The following is a 19,154-nucleotide window of genomic DNA, read 5'->3' as shown; positions in this document are numbered from 1 at the left end:
CAGAAGACAAGTAACCAATACAATTAGGGAAATAAAAATTAAAGCCATAATGGAGGGGTGGGATCCGGTGTGACTAAGTGGGAAACTATATGCCTATATGCTTAACATAAACGAGTCCCTGACTTTAACTTCCAGCCGAGAATATGTGTGTGCAGGGAGGCTAGGGGTCAGTCTGAGGAGCCATCCACCACGGTATTTTGGTTTTGTTTTTTGAAAAGGCTTCTCAACAGAACCTGAAGCTTGCCAATGCCTCTAGACTGCCTGGTCAGGGAACCCTACATAGATCAGCCTTGTTCTGCCTCCCCTGTGCTGGGATTACAAGCAAGCACTATTACACCCAGCCGTTTTACATGGGCACTAATGATTAAACTCAGCCTGTGGCATGTGCGGCAAACACCTAGACTGTTGTATCCCTCTAGCCCTGGAATAACTCATTTTTAAAAGACTGCTTATACCAAATGTGGGCACATACAAGCAGTGATTGGAATAAGTCATACACTGCTAGTCTGGGGAGTGTGTTGAAGAAACATGACGGACTGGCAGTTCCTTAAGAAGTTAAACATATACTACACCGTAAACTAAACCCAAGCAGTCTGAGTCAGCCTAATGCGTTCCAGGACCAGTGGTCCAGGCTGCCTGACCACCAGGGAAATCGCTAAAGGGCAAGCACAGATCTTGGCGGAAGTGACCGAAGGCCCTCAGGAGAAGAGGGGCCGCAGGGAGGGGGCGAGGCGGGGAGGCTCTCGGATTTGTAGGGACTGCGAGCTCCGCTTCCGCTACTGCCTCAAAGAACAGGCGCGGTCCGGGTCAGAACGCGGTCTCTCTAGGCACCGCGGAGGCCTGGGCTCTCGGTGGCCCCGGGGCGCAGACCTGGAGTTCTTTACAAGAGCTGGAGGCGGACGGACCATCCTACCCTCGGGCGTCCCGGTCCAGGACTGGGGGGGTGGGGACCTGGGGGCGGGGTCCCCTGAGATTGACGACTGCGCAGACGGGGCGGGACGGCCCCTTTGTCTTAGGGAGCTGAAGCAGCGGCCACAGGGCGAGAGGTTGCGGCAGATGGTGAGTGGCGCTCTCTCGGCGGCGCAGGACCCTCTCCTTCACCCGCACCCAAGCTCCGCGCCCTCCCGTATGTCAGCCCTTCCCGCGATGGATGGCTGCGGCCGGGCTGCTGACCCAGGCCGCACCCTCCAGTCCCTCAGCCCCTCCAGGCCCCTCCCCAGGACCCCTCGCGGTGGCTCCCGCTAGCCTGGTCCAGAGTTTGGATGGTTCTGATGTGCGTACGGTTTCTTACTGGTTGGTTAATTTGGTTTGGCTTGGGCTGTGAATGAGGTTTTGTCTGGTGAAATAACCGCGTTCCAGACTGCCCTGGAAGTCCTGGGTTCGCACGATCCTCCCCAGTAACTCGGGCTACAGTCAGGGCCACCATACAGCGTTTTAAGTCACATGCACGGTCTTTAGCATCCTCAGCAGCTAAGGACACTTCTTGTCAAACTGAAGGTGTCTGCTGCTCCACATAACCCAGCTCTTGGATTTGTTTTATTTTTTCTGCTGATGCTCTCTTGTTACTTTGCAAAGGCCCTTTTTAATGGTTGACAACTTCTCTAACGTGACTTTTCTTGTTTAATTTTTTTAATATGTATTTATGTGCTTTACCTGCATGTATATCTGGATATCATGTGCTTGCCCTGTGCCCACGGAGGCCAGAAGAGGGCATCGGGTTCCCTGGAACTGGCTGTGAGCCTCCATGTGGGTGCTGGGAATCGAGTGCGGTCCTGGAAGAAAAACATATCCTCGTAACCGCTGAGCAATTTCTCCAGCCTCCGCATTTATGGCTCAGTTAAACACCTGAATCTGGGACTCTGGGGAGGAGGCAAGCAGGTCCCTGGGGCTTTGTAACTTACTTAGCGAGTTCCAGGCCAATATGAGACATAGTGAAAGGCTTCTGAGGAATAGCCCCTAAGATTGTCCCCTGGCCTCCATATGCTTGCTGATGTGTAGGTACACACGCACACACAGAAAAATTGTATACAACAATCCCCCGCCCCCATCTGGGAGGTGAAGTTCGGACACAGTTTTATTCTCTAAGGCCAGGAAAGGACATTGATGTAAACCCCACTGGACCATCTCCCCGCCCGCAATAATTCTTTTAAATGTTACTCTGCCTAGCACCCTGGCAGTGAATGCACAATGACACTGGAAGCAGTTTTCTATGGATCTTTCTAGAATAATTGGAATCAAGCACTACCACTGGTTCATGTGGACATTCTCGTTACTAACATAAAAGGGAAGCTCCACTGAGCTCCGCTACACAGATGTTTAAAGCTGGGTGGACATCAGTTCTGTTACTTTGCACACTGGGAATTTCCTTGTAGGGGACACAGAGGAGTGGAATGGGGTTAACAGGTTAGAGCTAGTCAGCCACCTTGCCACCATAGAGACGGCCAGTCCCTGGGGCTTTCTTGCTATACAGATGTTTAGATTTCCATTCTCAGTTAATAGTTCTGAGGTTGAAACCTCTGCATTTGTCTTTTAGCTGTTTGCATTCCTGTTCAGATTGGCCAGCTTGTATTCTATTTCTGTATGTTAAAAACACACTTCCCTGTGTGTGTGTGTGTGTTTTTTTTTAACTCCATTGAGAAAGTGTCTTCTTTGATTTTACTTACTTATGTTGCAACTAGAATGATTTTATAGTTGGTTTTGTTTTATGGGCAAAATATTTTCCATTAAAGTATTTTGGCTTTTTGCTGTGTTGTAAGGGGCTTCCTTATTTTAAGATTATTTTATAAATAATCTGATTTTGTCTGGTACTTGTAAAGTGTTGATTCTGTGTGGTATTTATTTAGATAAAGGATGAAGTTAGAGTCCAGCTTCACTTCTCTCCCCCTAAGCCGTACCCATAGCTAACATTGTCCACTATCTGTTAGATACTTTATCTCTCCCTTTACTTGAAAATGCACCTGTGTCATACACTAAATTCTTCCCTAGGCCGTGGCCTATTTGGGGAGGGTTATTGTGGTTCTCAGATGTATCTATTTTATTTTGTGTGTATGGGTGTTTTGCTTGTGTACATGTGTACAGTGCCTGAGGAGGCCAGAAGAGGGTGTTGGATCCCCTAGAACTGGAGTTACAGATGACTGTGAGCCTCCATGTAGATGCTGGGTAGTGAACCCGGGGTCTCTAAAAGAACAGCCATCGTCTCTGCCCCTATTTTGGGAGTTTTAGGTGGTTTTGATATGCATGAGGGTTTTTTTTTTGTTCAATTGCTTGGTTGGTTGCTTGCTTTTTGAGACAGGGTTTCTCTGTGTAGCCCTAGCTAGCCTAGAAGTAGCTCTGTAGACCAGGCTGGCATCGATCTCACAGAGACTCACCTGTCTCTGCTTCCCAAGTACTGGGATTAAAGATGTGTGCCACCACTTCCCAGCCTACATAAGGTTTCTTACTGGTTGGTTAATTTGGCTGGATTTGAGGTGTGGATGAGGTTTTGTTTGGTGAACTAACCCAGTCTTTAAAGCAAAAATAAATTTGTTTAGTATACTGCAAAGTGCAAGGGAACATGTCAGATAGAGAACTGCCTGAATATATTATGGGCTGTAGACGGCCAGACTGGCCAGTGATGGTCAGTTTCAGGTAATTGACTGTCTATGGTTCCATCATTTGGCAGAATGGAGCTTTGGGTGGGAAGATGCTCTCTGGTCCAGGCGGGTGTATTGGAACTCCATTCCCTTTCTGGTCTGTTTCTCACTCAGACTTTCCTCCACAGTGTTTGCTTGATTTCCTTTGAGACATGATCCCTGTGTGGCCCCAGCTGACCCAGAACTCTTAAGATCCTTCTGCCTCAGCCTCCTCAGTGCTGGGATTACAGGTTTCCGTCTCCAAGTACAGCTAAATGTGTCTTCTTTGTCCTTTTTAAAAATCTTAAAATCTTTTGTCTTGGCCCCACTTTCTGGTAGTTTGTTGAAGATTGTGTAAAGACTTAATTTTAATATTTAGCAAAATACCTTAAGCGCGTTAGTTAATCATCTGTTTTTCTAGCAATTTTGAGTCTCTCCCCAAACAAACTGGACTGTGCTCGGTTTCTGTTCTGTTGCAGCCCAGGCAAAATGTTGAGGCCCGGGCCGACCCACGTTTGGGCGGCCACTGTATCCCGGCCCAAGCTGCTGCTCCGGTCTGTGGGTCAAGGTTCCAGCAAGAGCGAGGGTGACGGCAGATTCTACCTAATGTCTGAGATTCGTCTCTGATGATCCCTCTATATTCTCTGATCTCTGGTTCTGTCTTCTATCGTCTCAATTCTGATCTGTTCTGTCTCTGCCTTTTATATGTCTCACTTCTAAGCCACGCCTCTAAGTTACACCTTTAATCATGCCCTTAGGTCTTGTCTCTAACTCTGATCTCTATAATCTCACACACCTTTAATCTCAAGGTATCTAAACCAAGATTATCAGAGTGTTCTCAGCTGTTGTAGGCTATTGTAATTCAAATCTCATGTCAGGGTATATGGCTCAAGATGGCTGCAAAGCTGAGAGCTGCTTTCTGCTAAAAGTCGGCACCCAACACTGTTCTGAGCTGTTTGCTCTTCCCTGCCTCCTCTTCTCCTGTGTTTTGGTTGGTTGCTTGGGTTTTTTGTTTGTTTTTTTGTTTGAGACAGAATCTTACTATGTAACTTAGTGTATAGTGAATGGGCTAGCCAGCTTGCGCAGTAAACATGGCTCCGGCATGCTAAACATTGTTAGACTACATCCCTAAAGCTAGCCACCAAGGTTTATTCCCTTATTTGGCCACTTCCTTCTCCTGGTGCTGACTACCAAGCTCCGGCTATCGAAGTTCAGCATTCTAAAGCCCCCTTTGGCTCACCTAGTAGCATGCCCAATTCAATTTAAACACCAAGTTCTGGTTCAGGTTTCCCATTTTGCCCTTATAAACCGTTTGCCTATGGGCCACGACTGTCTCCTCTCTATCCAGAGGCAGTCCTTTACCACCCACTCCATCCCCACCCCTGCCCCAGCAAACACTCCTCCTCTCTGTCCCTTGTTCCCTTCCCCTTCATCCTCTATCTCCTGTCTTTGTCTCTTATTCCCTGCCCTCTGCCTTCTGGGGTAAATAAATCGTTGTGCTGAGAACTTGGTCTTGGGGTCCTGAGCCAATGCAGGTCTGTTACATCTACTGGCTTAGAATTCAAACTGTGTAGCCTCATGTTAGCAATCTGCCCACCTCAGCTTCCCAAGTGCTGGGGTTACAGGTGAGTGCCAACACTCCTGGCTCAATCTAAGCTGCGGTTCCTGCCCAGGCCCATGTGACTCTCATTAAGGTGGTTGGCCCTGTGGCAGCCGAAGCGCCTTTTCTCAGCTGGCTCTTTTCTTAGCAGCTCTGAGGTACCTCTGTGTTTGTTGAGCCTTCCTAATGAATATAAAAATATTTAGTTAGGAGACCCTGTAACCCCTACCATCTTTCATAAAAACGTTGATTGATGGATAGAGTGGTGGCACACACCTTTAATCCCTGGCACTCAGGAGGCAGAGGCAGGTGGATCTCTGAGTTTGAGGCTAGCCTGGTCTACAGAGTGAGTTCCAAGACAGCCAAGGCAAAATAAAACAAAATGTTGATGGATGTTGTGAATAAAGTATACAAAGTAGCATTACTATGATTTGTGGTGCTTGTTCTTTTTGTGTCTTGGACCAAGTGTCGCTGGTGTGTAGGAAAGCTATTAATTAGATAGACAGGTAGGTAGGTAGATAGATAGATAGATAGACAGACAGACAGCTATTAATTGGATGGATGGATGGATGGATGGATGGATGGATAGATAATGACCATTTGCTTAGAGAAAATCTCGAGTGTTGTGTGCTCACAGGTAGCCTTTCATACATGAGGAACTGTATTAAAGGGTTACTGCTCTAGCCAGGTTGTGAGCCACTGCTCTAGAACAAACATGTAGGCTGTGCCACAGCAAGATATTTAGAAATTCCAAAACAAATGATTGACTTCTGATTTGGCTTACAAAAATAAATAGTTATAAACCTAAATTCCCTGGACGTCACAGAAGTTGTACCAACCAAGAGCCAGCAGTTTCTAGGTCGGCCCTCAGAGCCTGGAGACCTGTCAGAAGGTCTGAGTGGGTCCTCTGTATTCTCATCACTGGCCCCCTGCCCAGGTAGTCAGGACTGACAATGTGCTGAATACCTGTCCCTCTGTCAGGGTTCCGGAACCAGAGCTGCTCATTAGTGAAGGTCAATCTCTCATGAACCTGAGGATGGGAAGAAATACCACCCAAGTGAATGAAGAGGTCAGTGAAGGGAGACACTGAGAAGGCCTCACTCACTAAGGGAGAGCAGTGCCCACACACAGGCAGTATGCCTACTGCCCACAATAAAGTGTCATTATTGAATTTCGCCATGTGGAGATCAAAGGGATCCCTATCAGGGATTGCTCCAGGGTCCAGTGGGAGGTGACATCATGTGAACATCATGTTCTCCTAAAAAGCAGAAGGGGTAAAGACTACATGGGGTGAATCTGCACCCATGGAAAAGAGGGACTGAGGGACTAGAAAGGCCGACCTGGCTGCTGCCAGAGGACTGGGAAAGGGGTAGTGTATCAGGAGGTGGCAGGGGTCAGACATGGGGGCCAGAAAGAAGGAGGCTGAGGGCTTTATATTTAATCATATTCCATCTGGATACAAATATTACTAAATAAGGAACTGAATTCTAAAGCCTATTGGGTTTTATTATTGACTGATTGATTGATTGAAGACCAATCATGCATGTAGAAGACAACTTGTAAGAGTTGGTTCTATCCTTCCACCATGTGGGTCTCAGGACTGAACTCAAGTTGTCCAGCTTGGAGGAAAGCCCACTGAACTATTGTGCTGGCCCTAATATTTTGTGTTGTTTTGTGTGTGTGCGAGCATTTGCATGTGAGCATGCATGTCATAGCAAGTGTGAAGCTGGTTCTCTCCTACTATGTAGATTCTAGGAACCACACCCCGGTCATCAAACTTGACAATGGGCACTTTTATCCACGGAGCCATCTTGCCCTCCTGCCTGTCATCTTTTAGGTCCCCGAGTCTACCTGTGACTATCTGTCCTGTTCTCAGTAGACTAACCCTGTGTTAGTGTACATATCTGACTCCACTGCCCATACTCACTCTTCTGGATTCTTCTTCATATCTATTATTCCTGTAAATGCTAAAGGAATTTTATTTAGATTCCAGTTACATTCAAGTGAAAATTTAAGAAAACTATGCACACACATTTAGAGAGATGGCCTTTGAGAGGAGTGAGATGTCGGAGTCAGCCTCTCCCTCCTTGTCACCATGCTTCGTCCTTCAGAGACAGCTTAGTTTGGGCTTCCTGAAAGCTATTCATGCAAATGTCTGACATTTTATTTAAAAAATGATAGGGTAACCCTGACTTCCTGTCTCCCCCCCCCCCACACACACACACACCAGTAGGTAACCCTGACTTCCTGTTTCCCCCCAACACACCAATTGGTCATGATACCATGGTGCTCTCCTCTTTCTCTTCCCTTATTTTTCCCCTTGAGACAACGTCTCCCTGTGTAGTTCAGTCTGGCCCTTTACTGTACTTCGGAGCCTTCTGCCTCCACCTTCTGAAGCTAGAATTACAAAGGAAAGGAACTGTGCTTAGCTTCCATTTCTTCATCAAATAGCTAGATGCCTGAAAAGATGTATTATAATCTTGTTCCTCAGTTTTGTTTTTGTTTTTTTGTTTTGTTTTGTTTTATTTTGTTTAATTCTGGTTCCATCCGCCACTGGTTGCAGGCTTGGCCCTGTCCCACTATTGTAGACTGCTCCCCAACACTTCAGAAGACTGAACTCATCTGCTCCAGGACCAGCTCTGTGGGGGGAGTGCTCAGAACTCCCTCTCCCCCCACCATTTAGTTGTGCTAAACACTTGTTTTCCCCCAAAACCCACCCACCACCAAGTGTCCCCTTCCTGTTTGAGACATCTTTCAGGTCTCAGACCCTGTGTTACTCCAGACTCAGTTCCCCCATAGTAACCACTGCTCAGGCTTGTGTAGCCAGTGTAGAAGTTGAGCCCTCGCCTTGTCCGAGTGCAAGAGGATAAGCCTGACTAAAGTGCCTGAGCCTGGGGTTTCCCCCGGAAGTGTGGGCCTCGAGTGGGCCATCCACTTCTCACTCTGGAGGGAGTATGTCTTTGGGAAGGAGCTTGGCTTAATGCCTACAGGTCCCATGAGAACCATAGGAATGCCTAGAGTATAGAACATGTAGGGCCCTGGAGAATACTGTCCTTGTGAGCAGGCAGGATCGAAGGCCAGGGCCAGGGTGAGCCAGCCAGCAGCCAGAGCCTTCACAGGCTCCCCAGCATACATATGGTCAGCCAACAATAAGAACCCCGATAGTCTAGGGAGTAAAAAGTTGAAACTTTAAGCTCTTGGAAAACAATGGGTATATGGGTTCTCTGCCTAGAAATCCTTATCATTTTTTAAAAATTATTTGTCCTCATGTGTATGTTCTTATGTGAGTTCATGCGTACCACCTGTGTGTAACAGCCCATAGAAGCCAGGAGAAGGCATTAGATCCTCTAGAACTGGAGTGGTGCACAAGCCTGGGTCCTCTGCAAGAGTGACAAGTGCTCTTAACGCTGAGCCACGGAGCTACCTTTCTAGGCTACTTTTTTTTTTTTTTTTTAAGATTTATTATTATTATTTTTTTTTATAAGAGTACACTGGGGAGCTAGAGAAATGGTTCAGCAGTTAAGAGCACTGACTGTTCTTCTGGAGATCCTGAGTTCAATTCCCAGCAACCACATGGTGGCTCACAACCATTTGTAACCATTTGTAATGGGATCTGATGCTCTCTTCTGGTGTATCTGAAGACAGCTAAAGTGTACTCACATATATACAATAAATAAATCTAAAAATAAAAAAAAATAAAAAAAATAAAAAAAATAAAAAACAAAAAAAACTACACTGTTGCTGTCTTCAGATGCACCAGAAGAGGGCATCAGATCCCATTATAGATGGTTGTGAGCCACCACCATGTGGTTGCTGGGAATTGAACTTAAGATCTCTGGAAGAGCAGCCAGTGCTCTTAACCACTGAGCCATCTCTCCAGCCGCCTACATATCTTTAAAAACAAAACAAAATAGGGTATAAAGCCCTGCCTGGTCTAGAACTTACTATGTAGACCAATCTGGCCTCAGACTCATAAAGATATAATAGCCTCTGGCTCTCCTTACCATTTTTTAAGTGGGATTTCCTGACTAAGCCTACTAGATGGGACAGGCTCAGGACCCATATGTTTGCTCAGGACTCTGTACTAGAGAACACCAGTGTGAGCATGGAGTCTCATATATTCAGTTATATGAGACAAAGCAGGACTATGGTGGCTTCAGTTCCTTGGATCTCACCTTAGTATTGACTTTATATGACAAAGGGCCACCTGGGAAGCTAGGATCTGTTGGACTGGAGGACTCTCAATGTGTTCTCTCTTCTTTCTCAGCCCCACGGGATCCCCTGATTTCTGTTGTCCTTGCAGTCCTAAGAAACCAAGATGGCAGCAGCCGGACTTCTGCCACTGCCAGCAGCACCCCAGGTGAGTGGTCCTAAAAGCTTATTCAGTGGCTTAACCAAAGCTCCTATAGTCTTCCTATGCCCAAGCCGTCTGACTACCACCACATATCCTGACTCTCACCTCTGCCTAGCCAGCTCATGTGGCTCTAAGGGGGTCCTCACCGGTCTCCACGTCACGTGTACTACCTGTACCGTTACTCACAATCCTGTCATTCCAGGCCAAGGTGACCTTTGAGGATGTGGCTGTTCTTCTGTCTCAGGAGGAGTGGGCCCGCCTGGGCCCTGCTCAACGGGGTCTCTACCGAAATGTCATGATGGAGACCTACGGGAATGTAGTCTCACTGGGTAAGGCCCCATCTGTGTATCTTTGTGTGCTAGACTCACGTGGGGGTTTCCCAGGGGAGGCAGCTTCTGGGAGGAGGGGGACATGGGCCAAACTGATCCTGAAGTTTGCTTCTCTCCCAAGCGTTCAGCTCCAACGGAGTTGTTCATTTTCACATGCCTGCATGTAGCATGGATTAAGGGAGTACCTTAGTAATACTGTGTAACACAAGGGCTTCCCTCCTCATGAGTAGGACTTCCAGGATCTAAGCCTGTTGTGATCTCCCAGCTGGAGCGAGGAGAAGATCCGTGGGTCCTGGATGGACAGGGAACTGAGCTGAGCCTGGGAAGTGACCACTCAGGTGAGTAAGGAGAACTGGTCCTGTTTTCTCTGAAGGTGTGACTAATTCAGACTGAGCCACCCATGGAAGAAGCTTGCATTGGTCAGGGAAGGGTCAGTCACTCTTCCTCTGACAGAATGTCACAGACCAGGAGGTAGTGGGCCAGGCAATAGCCCATAGGAGAAAGTGTAGGGTAATGGATAGACAGGGTGGTAAACCTTAGTAAAAAGGAGAAAGGACTGGGTAGCTGAGCTGTGTAGACACCTGGGATTTTGTTGCTGCTCAGAAAGACCATAGGTGGCTACCCAGGTATTAGAGAGAGATTTGAGTGCTGATGGTTCTGTGGTGGTTTAAAAAGCAACAAGGTATCTTAATATAGAAGGGAAGTTTCTCAACCTGATACTCAAGGTGAAGGGATGAAAGTTCATCTCAGTTCGAAAAGAATTCACTTCCCCTAAGCCATGAGATATTGTACTGAGGCTCCATGTATGAAATAAAGCAAAGTGAATATATATATGAATTAGAAAGAAAAGTATTGTTTGAAGTTTATGTGATCTTGATCTTAGGAAAAAAAAAAAAAAAAGAGCCGGATGGTGGTGGCGCACGCCTTTAATCGGATTTCTGAGTTCGAGGCCAGCCTGGTCTACAGAGTGAGTTCCAGGACAGCCAGGGCTACACAGAGAAACCCTGTCTCAAAAAAAAAAAAAAAAAAAAGAGAGAGAGAGAGATTGGTATTTATACATGAATTTAGCAATAGGTAATAAAAATAGCTTGTATTGTTATCAGCAGTAACCAAAGGTATAAATATTAAAATTATAACATTTATAGCATCAGAACGTTACTTGGGATATGGAGAGATGACTTAGTGGTGAAGAACACTGGCTGCTCTTCCAGAGGACCCGAGTTTGATTCCCGGCACCCACGTGGTGGTTCACAAGCTTCTGTAACTCAAGTTTCAGGGGGTGCCCTCTACTGGCTTCCACAAGCACCGGGCACACAAGTGGTCCACAGACATACATGCAGACAGAGAACAGTCATACACATAAAGGAAATGAAACTTTACAAAAGTTACTTGGGAAAAATTATAAAAAGATTATAGATAGGGAAAATGGCATGATGTGGATGGGCCCAACCATAAAGCCTGTGCTCACACTAATGTTAGATGAAGAATCTCTGACAGCAACTAATGTCAGAGTCTCAGGAAAACCATAGCCAAGCTGCCCTTCCCTCAAAGTGGGAAAGGATAACAGCAGCACTGTGCTGGCTGATTGGCGTCAGGGTTTAGTATGGCCACTTTCCCCTTAAGATTTAGCCCTACTGGGCCAGGCAGTGGTAGCGCATGCTTTAATCCCAGTGGCAGAGAGTCAGGACAGGAGGATCTCTGTCAGTTTTCAGCCAGCCTGGTCTACAGAGTGAGATATAAAACAGCCAGGGCTTGTTACACAGAGAAACCCTGTCTCCAAAACAAAACAGAAAAACAAAACAAACAAACAAAAAAACCCCATTATTTCAAAATAAAAGTCTTACTAAAAAGCGTAGCAAGCCGGGCAGTGGTGGCGCACGCATTTAATCCCAGCACTTGGGAGGCAGAGGCAGGTGGATTTCTGAGTTCGAGGCCAGCCTGGTCTACAGAGTGAGTTCCAGGACAGCCAGGGATACACAGAGAAACCCTGTCTCGAAAAACAAAACAAAACAAAACAAACAAACAAACAAAAAAGCGTAGCATGATTCACAGTGTTGTAGCATAAAAAAGAAACCTGTGTTCACTCGCAGTTATTGAAAAGGCATTGCAGGGGACCCAGCGTTCATCCCTGATTAAAGTGTGACAAACCAGGCATGGGAAAGATCTTGTTCAACCTAAGAAAAAGCATCTAGGAAATAAATACTTACACCTAACATCAAGTTTAAGTAGACAACTAAACGCTTTCTGCTGAGTGATATGCTAGAAGTTCTGCCAGATTATAAAGAATGAAGTAAAACTGTTTGCAAGGATTGTGGTCAGCTACATGTCAAAATCTGTGAAATCTACTCCAGAGCTATCAGAATCATGCACTTAGCAAAACTGCAGACTGTAAGATCAAGATAGGAAAGAAAGTGTTTCTGCATCACAGACATGAACTGTCAAGCAATGGATTTTTTTTTTTTTTTAAGCACAGACATGGGGACAAGAGCCCTGGGGATGACAGATTCGCCTTCTTTCCTTAGTGACTCCAACCTTTGCCCTTTTGACAAGAAAGGGTCAGGCAAGCCCTTGCCCTCCCCACTTCCAGACCTAATTCCAAAGAAGTCCTGGTCATGATCAGCACTGGGAAGATCCATGGAGGCGCGCCCTGGACCTGTGCCTCTTCACCCTTCTAAATCCTGACCCCATCTTTCTTCCTTACCTCCGCCTCCTGTCTTCCTTCAGCTACCAAGGCCCCGTTGGATTTGAGAAAAAGGGATCCTATAGAGCTTGTGATTTTTTTTTTCCCTTAATTTGAAGAACATAAGTGAGGTTTTGGGTTTTTTTTTTTTTTTTTTTTTTTTTTTTTTTTTGCTCCAGCTTTCTACCTCCTGAAGAAAACAAACTAACATATAATAGGTAATTATAAAATACTGATAGTTACACAATATATAATGAGGGCAAAGGTATTCCAGACACTCAGCTATCATGGTCGGTGCAGGCGCATGCCATACTGAGATTCATACTTCTTGGTGTTGGTTCGTAAACATATCAGTTGGATTAATAGGTAGCTCTTGGTGGGGTAGGCTGGTGATGTGAACAAGGGCTTAGTTGCTGATGTAGAAGAGGAAGGATGAAAAGAGAGGTTTGGTCTAGTATGGAGGAGTCAAGTCCCAGGAGGTCTGGTGAACTCCAGGTTAATCCCTAAGCACCACCTGACTGGCTTGATGTTGGCAGCAGCCAAGTGTAGCGGGACGATTGTCTGGTGGGCGGGGATGATTGTCTGGTGGGCGGGACGATTGTCTGGTGGGCGGGGATGATTGTCTGGTGGGCGGGACGGACGATTGTCTGGTGGAGCCGGTTCATTAGGCCTGGGGTGGGTTGACTGTCCGGTGCCCTCAAATGTTATTTCTGGACCTCATCTGATGAAGGTTCCCATCCCTTTATCCCTGTTTCTCAGGGGAAGCTCTGCTGAGCTGTCGTCTGATCGTGGCCATCTCTTGACAGGAACTGTTAGTATTTAGTATGTCTGTCCGGATACTGCTGACCTCGAAGAGCGAGTCAAGTATGTTTGTTTGGATGCCTTTGTGGAAATCTTTCTCCAAACACTTCAGTCACAAAATCCTTCATGAATATCCCTCTCCATCATAGGAAGTCCTTTTGCATTGTTCATGGATGTCTCAGACTCTGAGTGTCTCATGTGTTAGGTCTCCATGTTAGGTTTTTGAGAATACCCAGTACATAGCAAGTTCTGAACCAGAATAAAGCTTCTAGGCCTGAGATGTGTAGTTCAGTAGTGAAGTCATTGCTCACCACATACAGTATTCTAGCTTCAGCCATGAACACCACAACAAAAGATGACATAAACCTAAAGCTCCTGTCTCACCAGAACTGTTACAACACACACACACACACACACACACACACACACACACACATTTAATTTAATTTAATTTAATTTAAAAAGTAAGAAATCTCTTCTTATGCCTTCTTTGTTGTGGGGCTTTCTGTCCAAGGAATCAATCAAGTTTGAGAACTCATTCAGGGAAGTCCACAGCTAAGACCTTGGAAACAGCAGTTAGGGCTTTAGGGTAGGCTGGCATCCTGAGCCCGGCCAGTAGGTTGTAGGTGGCTACAGGATGCACAGGAGCTTCTAGCGCTGGTGGGGCAGGCCACCATCCTCTGCAGCAGGACTGTATCATGGAAACCTGAAGGGATGAACCCCTTCACCATGTGGAATGGGACACTTAGCCCCTGCTAGGCCTTGTATTTCAAGGGCCTCTGTACACTATGGTCCAGTGTAGCAGTCTCCGTATGAACCCTTGATGTAAAGACACCTGTAAACTCAAGATATGAAACATGGTTATTCCCAGTGCCCACATACACACATGGTCCGCCTTAGAGCCCGTCTCTCCCTTCCAGAAATCCTTAGTGTTTATGCTGCCACCCTCCCAAATCATCTCTAACCTAAATGTGGCACCAGGTTCCCATGATCTGTCTCTTTAAGCATCTATCCTACCGCTGGCTACACAGTGCATTCTCCACATTGAAGTGTCTTCCACACAGGTGACCATCAGCCTAACACAATATAGGAAGCCATTGGTCCCAGGATAGAATCCTCTGACCTGCTCAGAAGCTTCAGGCTTCCCCTCCCAGCCCCAGGTCCTGCTTTACTGCAGGTGCCGATGCCTACAGCCGATGGAAACCAGTTCTTACTACAGGGGACACTAGGATGTGCTCCCACTATCGTGTGCATTCTGCACCGGCCAGACAGGATGATTCCTTCCCCTTCCACTGTTGGTTTTGACTTATTGAAAGATATTCCCTTTGGATCTTACATCAGAGACTACAGCCAAGCTAGCATTAGGATTGCACTCAGACGTTGTGTGTAGTATTAACCTTCTGTTGTTTTTATTTTGATTTGTGTTGTTTAGGTTTTTTCTTTTCTCATTTTTAAAAATGCCTCTGTGTGTGTGTGTGTGTGTGTGTGTGTGTTTTGTTTTGTTTGTTTTTCAAGTCAGGGTTTCAGAGTTTCTCTGTGTAGCCTTCCTTGGCTGTCCAGGAACTTGCTCTGTAGACAAGGCTGGCCTCGAATTTAGAGATCTGCCTGCCTGTGCCTCCCGAGTGCTGGGATTAAAGGCCAGCGCCCCGCCACCACCACCACCCTGTTGGATTATTGTTTTTTGCAGGTAGCCTAGCCTGGCACTGAATTCACAGTCCTCTCGCCTTAGCCTCTCAAGTTCTGAGATTGTCAGCATAGGCCACCCACCACCCCAGCCAGTGTTAACCTTTTCGTGTTATATTTGGTGCTTCAGGATGCAAAGCCAAAGAAGAGAACCAAAACACAGACTTGAGTGTGCAGCCGCTGATCTCAGAGGAAGCGTCAGCGACGCCGGCGGAAACACTGTTAAAGAAGGTCGAGGATCCTTACAAAACAGAGCCGACCTTCTGTCCGAGTCCAAAGCCCGCTGGCCCCCAGAATGCCCACGTTTTGAACCCTAGTGTACCAGTTGCTCGACCCCCGATGGCTCCCAGTGGAGAGAGACCCTATATATGCATTGAGTGTGGAAAGTGCTTTGGTCGGAGCTCTCATCTCCTCCAGCATCAGCGAATACACACTGGTGAGAAGCCCTATGTGTGCCATGTATGCGGGAAGGCCTTCAGCCAGAGTTCTGTCCTTAGTAAGCACAGGCGGATCCACACAGGCGAGAAGCCCTATGAGTGTAACGAATGTGGGAAAGCCTTTCGAGTGAGTTCTGACCTAGCCCAGCACCACAAGATCCACACGGGAGAAAAGCCTCATGAGTGTCTGGAATGCGGGAAGGCGTTCACCCAGCTCTCCCACCTCATCCAGCATCAGCGGATCCACACGGGGGAGAGACCCTATGTGTGTCCCTTGTGCGGGAAAGCCTTCAACCATAGCACCGTCCTGCGCAGCCACCAGAGGGTGCACACTGGGGAGAAGCCTCACGGGTGCAGCGAGTGTGGGAAGACATTCAGTGTGAAGAGGACGCTGCTGCAGCACCAGCGGGTCCACACTGGGGAGAAGCCCTACACGTGCAGCGAGTGCGGGAAGGCCTTCAGTGACCGCTCTGTGCTCATCCAGCACCACAACGTCCACACCGGGGAAAAGCCGTACGAGTGCAGCGAGTGCGGCAAGACCTTTAGCCACCGATCCACCCTCATGAATCACGAGAGGATCCACACGCAGGAGAAGCCCTACGCATGCTATGAGTGCGGGAAGGCCTTTGTCCAGCACTCGCACCTCATCCAGCACCAGAGGGTCCACACTGGAGAAAAACCCTACGTGTGTGGCGAATGTGGGCATGCTTTCAGTGCGCGCAGGTCCCTGATCCAGCATGAGAGAATCCACACAGGCGAGAAACCCTTTCAGTGCACAGAGTGTGGCAAAGCTTTCAGCCTGAAAGCAACTCTCATCGTGCACCTGAGGACCCACACGGGCGAGAAACCCTATGAGTGCAACAGCTGTGGCAAGGCGTTCAGCCAGTACTCGGTGCTCATCCAGCACCAGAGGATCCATACGGGAGAGAAACCCTACGAGTGTGGCGAGTGCGGACGAGCCTTCAATCAGCACGGGCACCTGATCCAGCATCAGAAAGTACACAAGAAACTGTGACCCATGGCTGACAGAAGCCCACGCTTAGAACATGCACAAGACCTGAACAGCCTTCCTCCAGGAGGAAATTCTGTTAAATCTAGAACCTTCCCTTGGGGACTCTGTTAGAGTCCCATATCCCTCCTGGGGAAAAACATTCAGCAAACGCTAACTTTATTTCCTCAACATCTTGAAGTTTAATTGGAGAGTAATCCTACAACTGTAGATACTGGTAAAGACAGCCATGATTCTACCGTTGTCTATTTGGCATAGGAACTATTCACATTTCAAGTGGAGTTCCTTTTCTTACATAGCTTCTGGACGTTCCTAAATGTATCTGATCATTCTAATACTGTGTTTAAATATAGAATGTTGGACCATTTTCGGTATCCTTTTAAAACACTTAAGTGCTATGTTGATAAAGTGATATTAAAAAAAAAAAAAAGATCTTGGGCCAGAGAGATGGCTCTGTGGAAAAGCCAGATGACTTGGGTTTGCTTTCTAGAACCCATATTGTGGACAGAGAGAACTAAGTCACACAAGTTGTCCTCCGGCTCCCATGGGAGTTCCAAGCACGTAAATGTATTTGATGTACATGCACACACACACACACACACACACACACACACAAATAAAATTTTTTTTTTAATATTCTTACCAAATATTCTGAAATGGCAGCTCTAAGTGTTTGGAAATACAGGTTTATATTTTTTTAAATAATTATTTATTTTATGTATATGAGTACACTGTCACTGTCTTCATTACAGATGGTTGTGAGCCACCGTGTGGCTGCTGGGAATTGAACTCAGGACCTCTGGAAGAACAGTCAGTGTTCTTCACTGCTGAGCCATTCTGCAACCCCATACATGTTTTGTACTTTAAAAAAAGGAAAAATAGGTACATTTGAACTTATGTATACAAAGCAACAACAACAAAAAACTGTTTGGTACCTGTTTTAGGGTTTCTATTGTCCTGATAAAAACACCACCACCTAGCCAGGCGATGGTGGTGCACGCCTTTAATCCCAGCACTTGGGAGGCAGAGGCAGGTGGATTTCTGAGTTCGAGGCCAGCCTGGTCTACAGAGTGAGTTCCAGGTCAGCCAAGGCTATACAGAGAAACCCTGTCTCGGGGGGAAAAAAAAAAAAAAAAACACCACCTTTAAAGAAGAAAGGGTCCATCCTTGAAGGAAGTCCAGGCAGGCACTCATCCACAGGCCATGGAGTAGCTGTTTACTGGCTTGCTCCTTGCTGCTTGCTCAGTCTGCTTTCTTATACAAGTTAAGTTAGGATCCACTGCTGGTCCTATGGTACCAGCATCTCTAAAATGCTGGGGCCTCCACTCAAACTGGGCTGCACCTTCATCAGTAACGTCTCTCCTGCACTCTCTTCCCAGAGTCTCAGTACCAAGTCTCATTTCTCTCCGTGATCCCTTAGGGCTGCACCTTCATCAATGTCATCTCACAGTGCTAAGCCTCAGCTTGAACCCACATGACCCTTTCATGACCTGTACCTCCTTGAAAAATCTTACACATTACTGAGTTCAGTTGCCAGCACAAGGTACAGCCTTGACTGCCTCTGGAGCACAGCTCTGCATGCTAACCCTGAGGAAACACTTCCCAGATTTTACCTCAGCTTATTCTTCAACCCCAGCTGACCCATATTGATTGTTCTAGCAAAGCAAAGGCTTACTTTAATGGTTCTGGTCTCTTGGAAAGTTGATTTTTTACCCTCAGCTAACAAAAACCACAGATTCTTGATTAGAAATAATCACCGGGCATCATGGTGCACACCTTTAGTCCCAGTGCTTAGAAAACAGAGGCAGGTGGATCTCTTGAGTTCAGGATCAGTTTGGTCCACATATTGAGCTCCAGGTCAGCCAGAGTTACATAGTAGAATTCTGTCTCAAAACAACAAAGAAAAGTGTCAGGCCTGGTGCATGCCCTTAATCCCAGCACCCAGAGGGAGGTGGATCTCGAAGTTCAAGGCTAGCCTGATCTACATTGTGAGCTCCAGAAAAGCCAGGGCCAAACAGAAACCGCCAAAAAAAAAAAAAAAAAAAAAAAAAAAAAAAAAAGAAAGAAAGAAAGAAAAAGAAAGGAAAAACTATTGGACGGTCCCAGTAGTCTTTACTAGGCTGCTCTCATCTTTATCTTCTAAGTCCCACAGTAGCTCAGTAAGCTCTGAATACTCAATGGATTTTCTAGCCCAAAGAATTTCCGCCATCCTCCACCCAAAATGGCCAACGATATTATCAGTCTCCTTTAGGGTTGCCAGTGCTGTAACAGCACCATGAACGGAAGTAACTTGAGAAGAGGGGGTTAAATGGCTAACATTTCCACATCACAACCATCCTGACTGCAGGAACACAGCCTCAAGCACATGCCATGAAGAAACAATGCCTACTGGCTTGCTCAACTTTTCTTTTACAACCCATGACCACCTGCTCAGGTGGTACTGCCAACAATGGTCTGGGCCCTCCTATATTATTCATCAAGAAAATATCCAATGGACTTGCCTACAGGCCAGTCTTACAGAGGCATTCTTTCAATTTAGAGTCCCTCTTACCAAATTTGGGGGTGGGAGGGTGGATAGTGCCATAATATCATTATTATTTATCAGATAGAATGTCCTAAACTTCTAGTGAAATTTTGACTCATGAGCTGA

General features: G+C 46.6%; 1 protein-coding gene across 1 annotated transcript in view; it reads left to right on the top strand.

The window, feature by feature from the left end:
• Positions 1 to 16,871, top strand: part of LOC117718479 (uncharacterized) — a 32,983-nt gene extending 16,112 nt beyond the window's left edge. Inside the window, exons 1-5 of the mRNA XM_034516064.2 lie at positions 927 to 1,059; positions 9,479 to 9,571; positions 9,768 to 9,894; positions 10,125 to 10,232; positions 15,189 to 16,871. Coding sequence (XP_034371955.1) covers positions 9,530 to 9,571; positions 9,768 to 9,894; positions 10,125 to 10,232; positions 15,189 to 16,510 — 1,599 coding nt within the window. The 5' untranslated portion in view covers positions 927 to 1,059; positions 9,479 to 9,529 and the 3' untranslated portion in view covers positions 16,511 to 16,871. Of the gene's footprint in view, positions 1,060 to 9,478; positions 9,572 to 9,767; positions 9,895 to 10,124; positions 10,233 to 15,188 lie in introns of the transcript that reaches the window.
• The last annotated feature ends 2,283 nt before the right edge of the window (positions 16,872 to 19,154 follow it).

Source organism: Arvicanthis niloticus, chromosome 13 (genome assembly GCF_011762505.2).
Source record: "Arvicanthis niloticus isolate mArvNil1 chromosome 13, mArvNil1.pat.X, whole genome shotgun sequence".
NCBI lineage: Eukaryota > Metazoa > Chordata > Mammalia > Rodentia > Muridae > Arvicanthis > Arvicanthis niloticus.
This window is presented reverse-complemented; position numbering and strand designations above follow the sequence as displayed.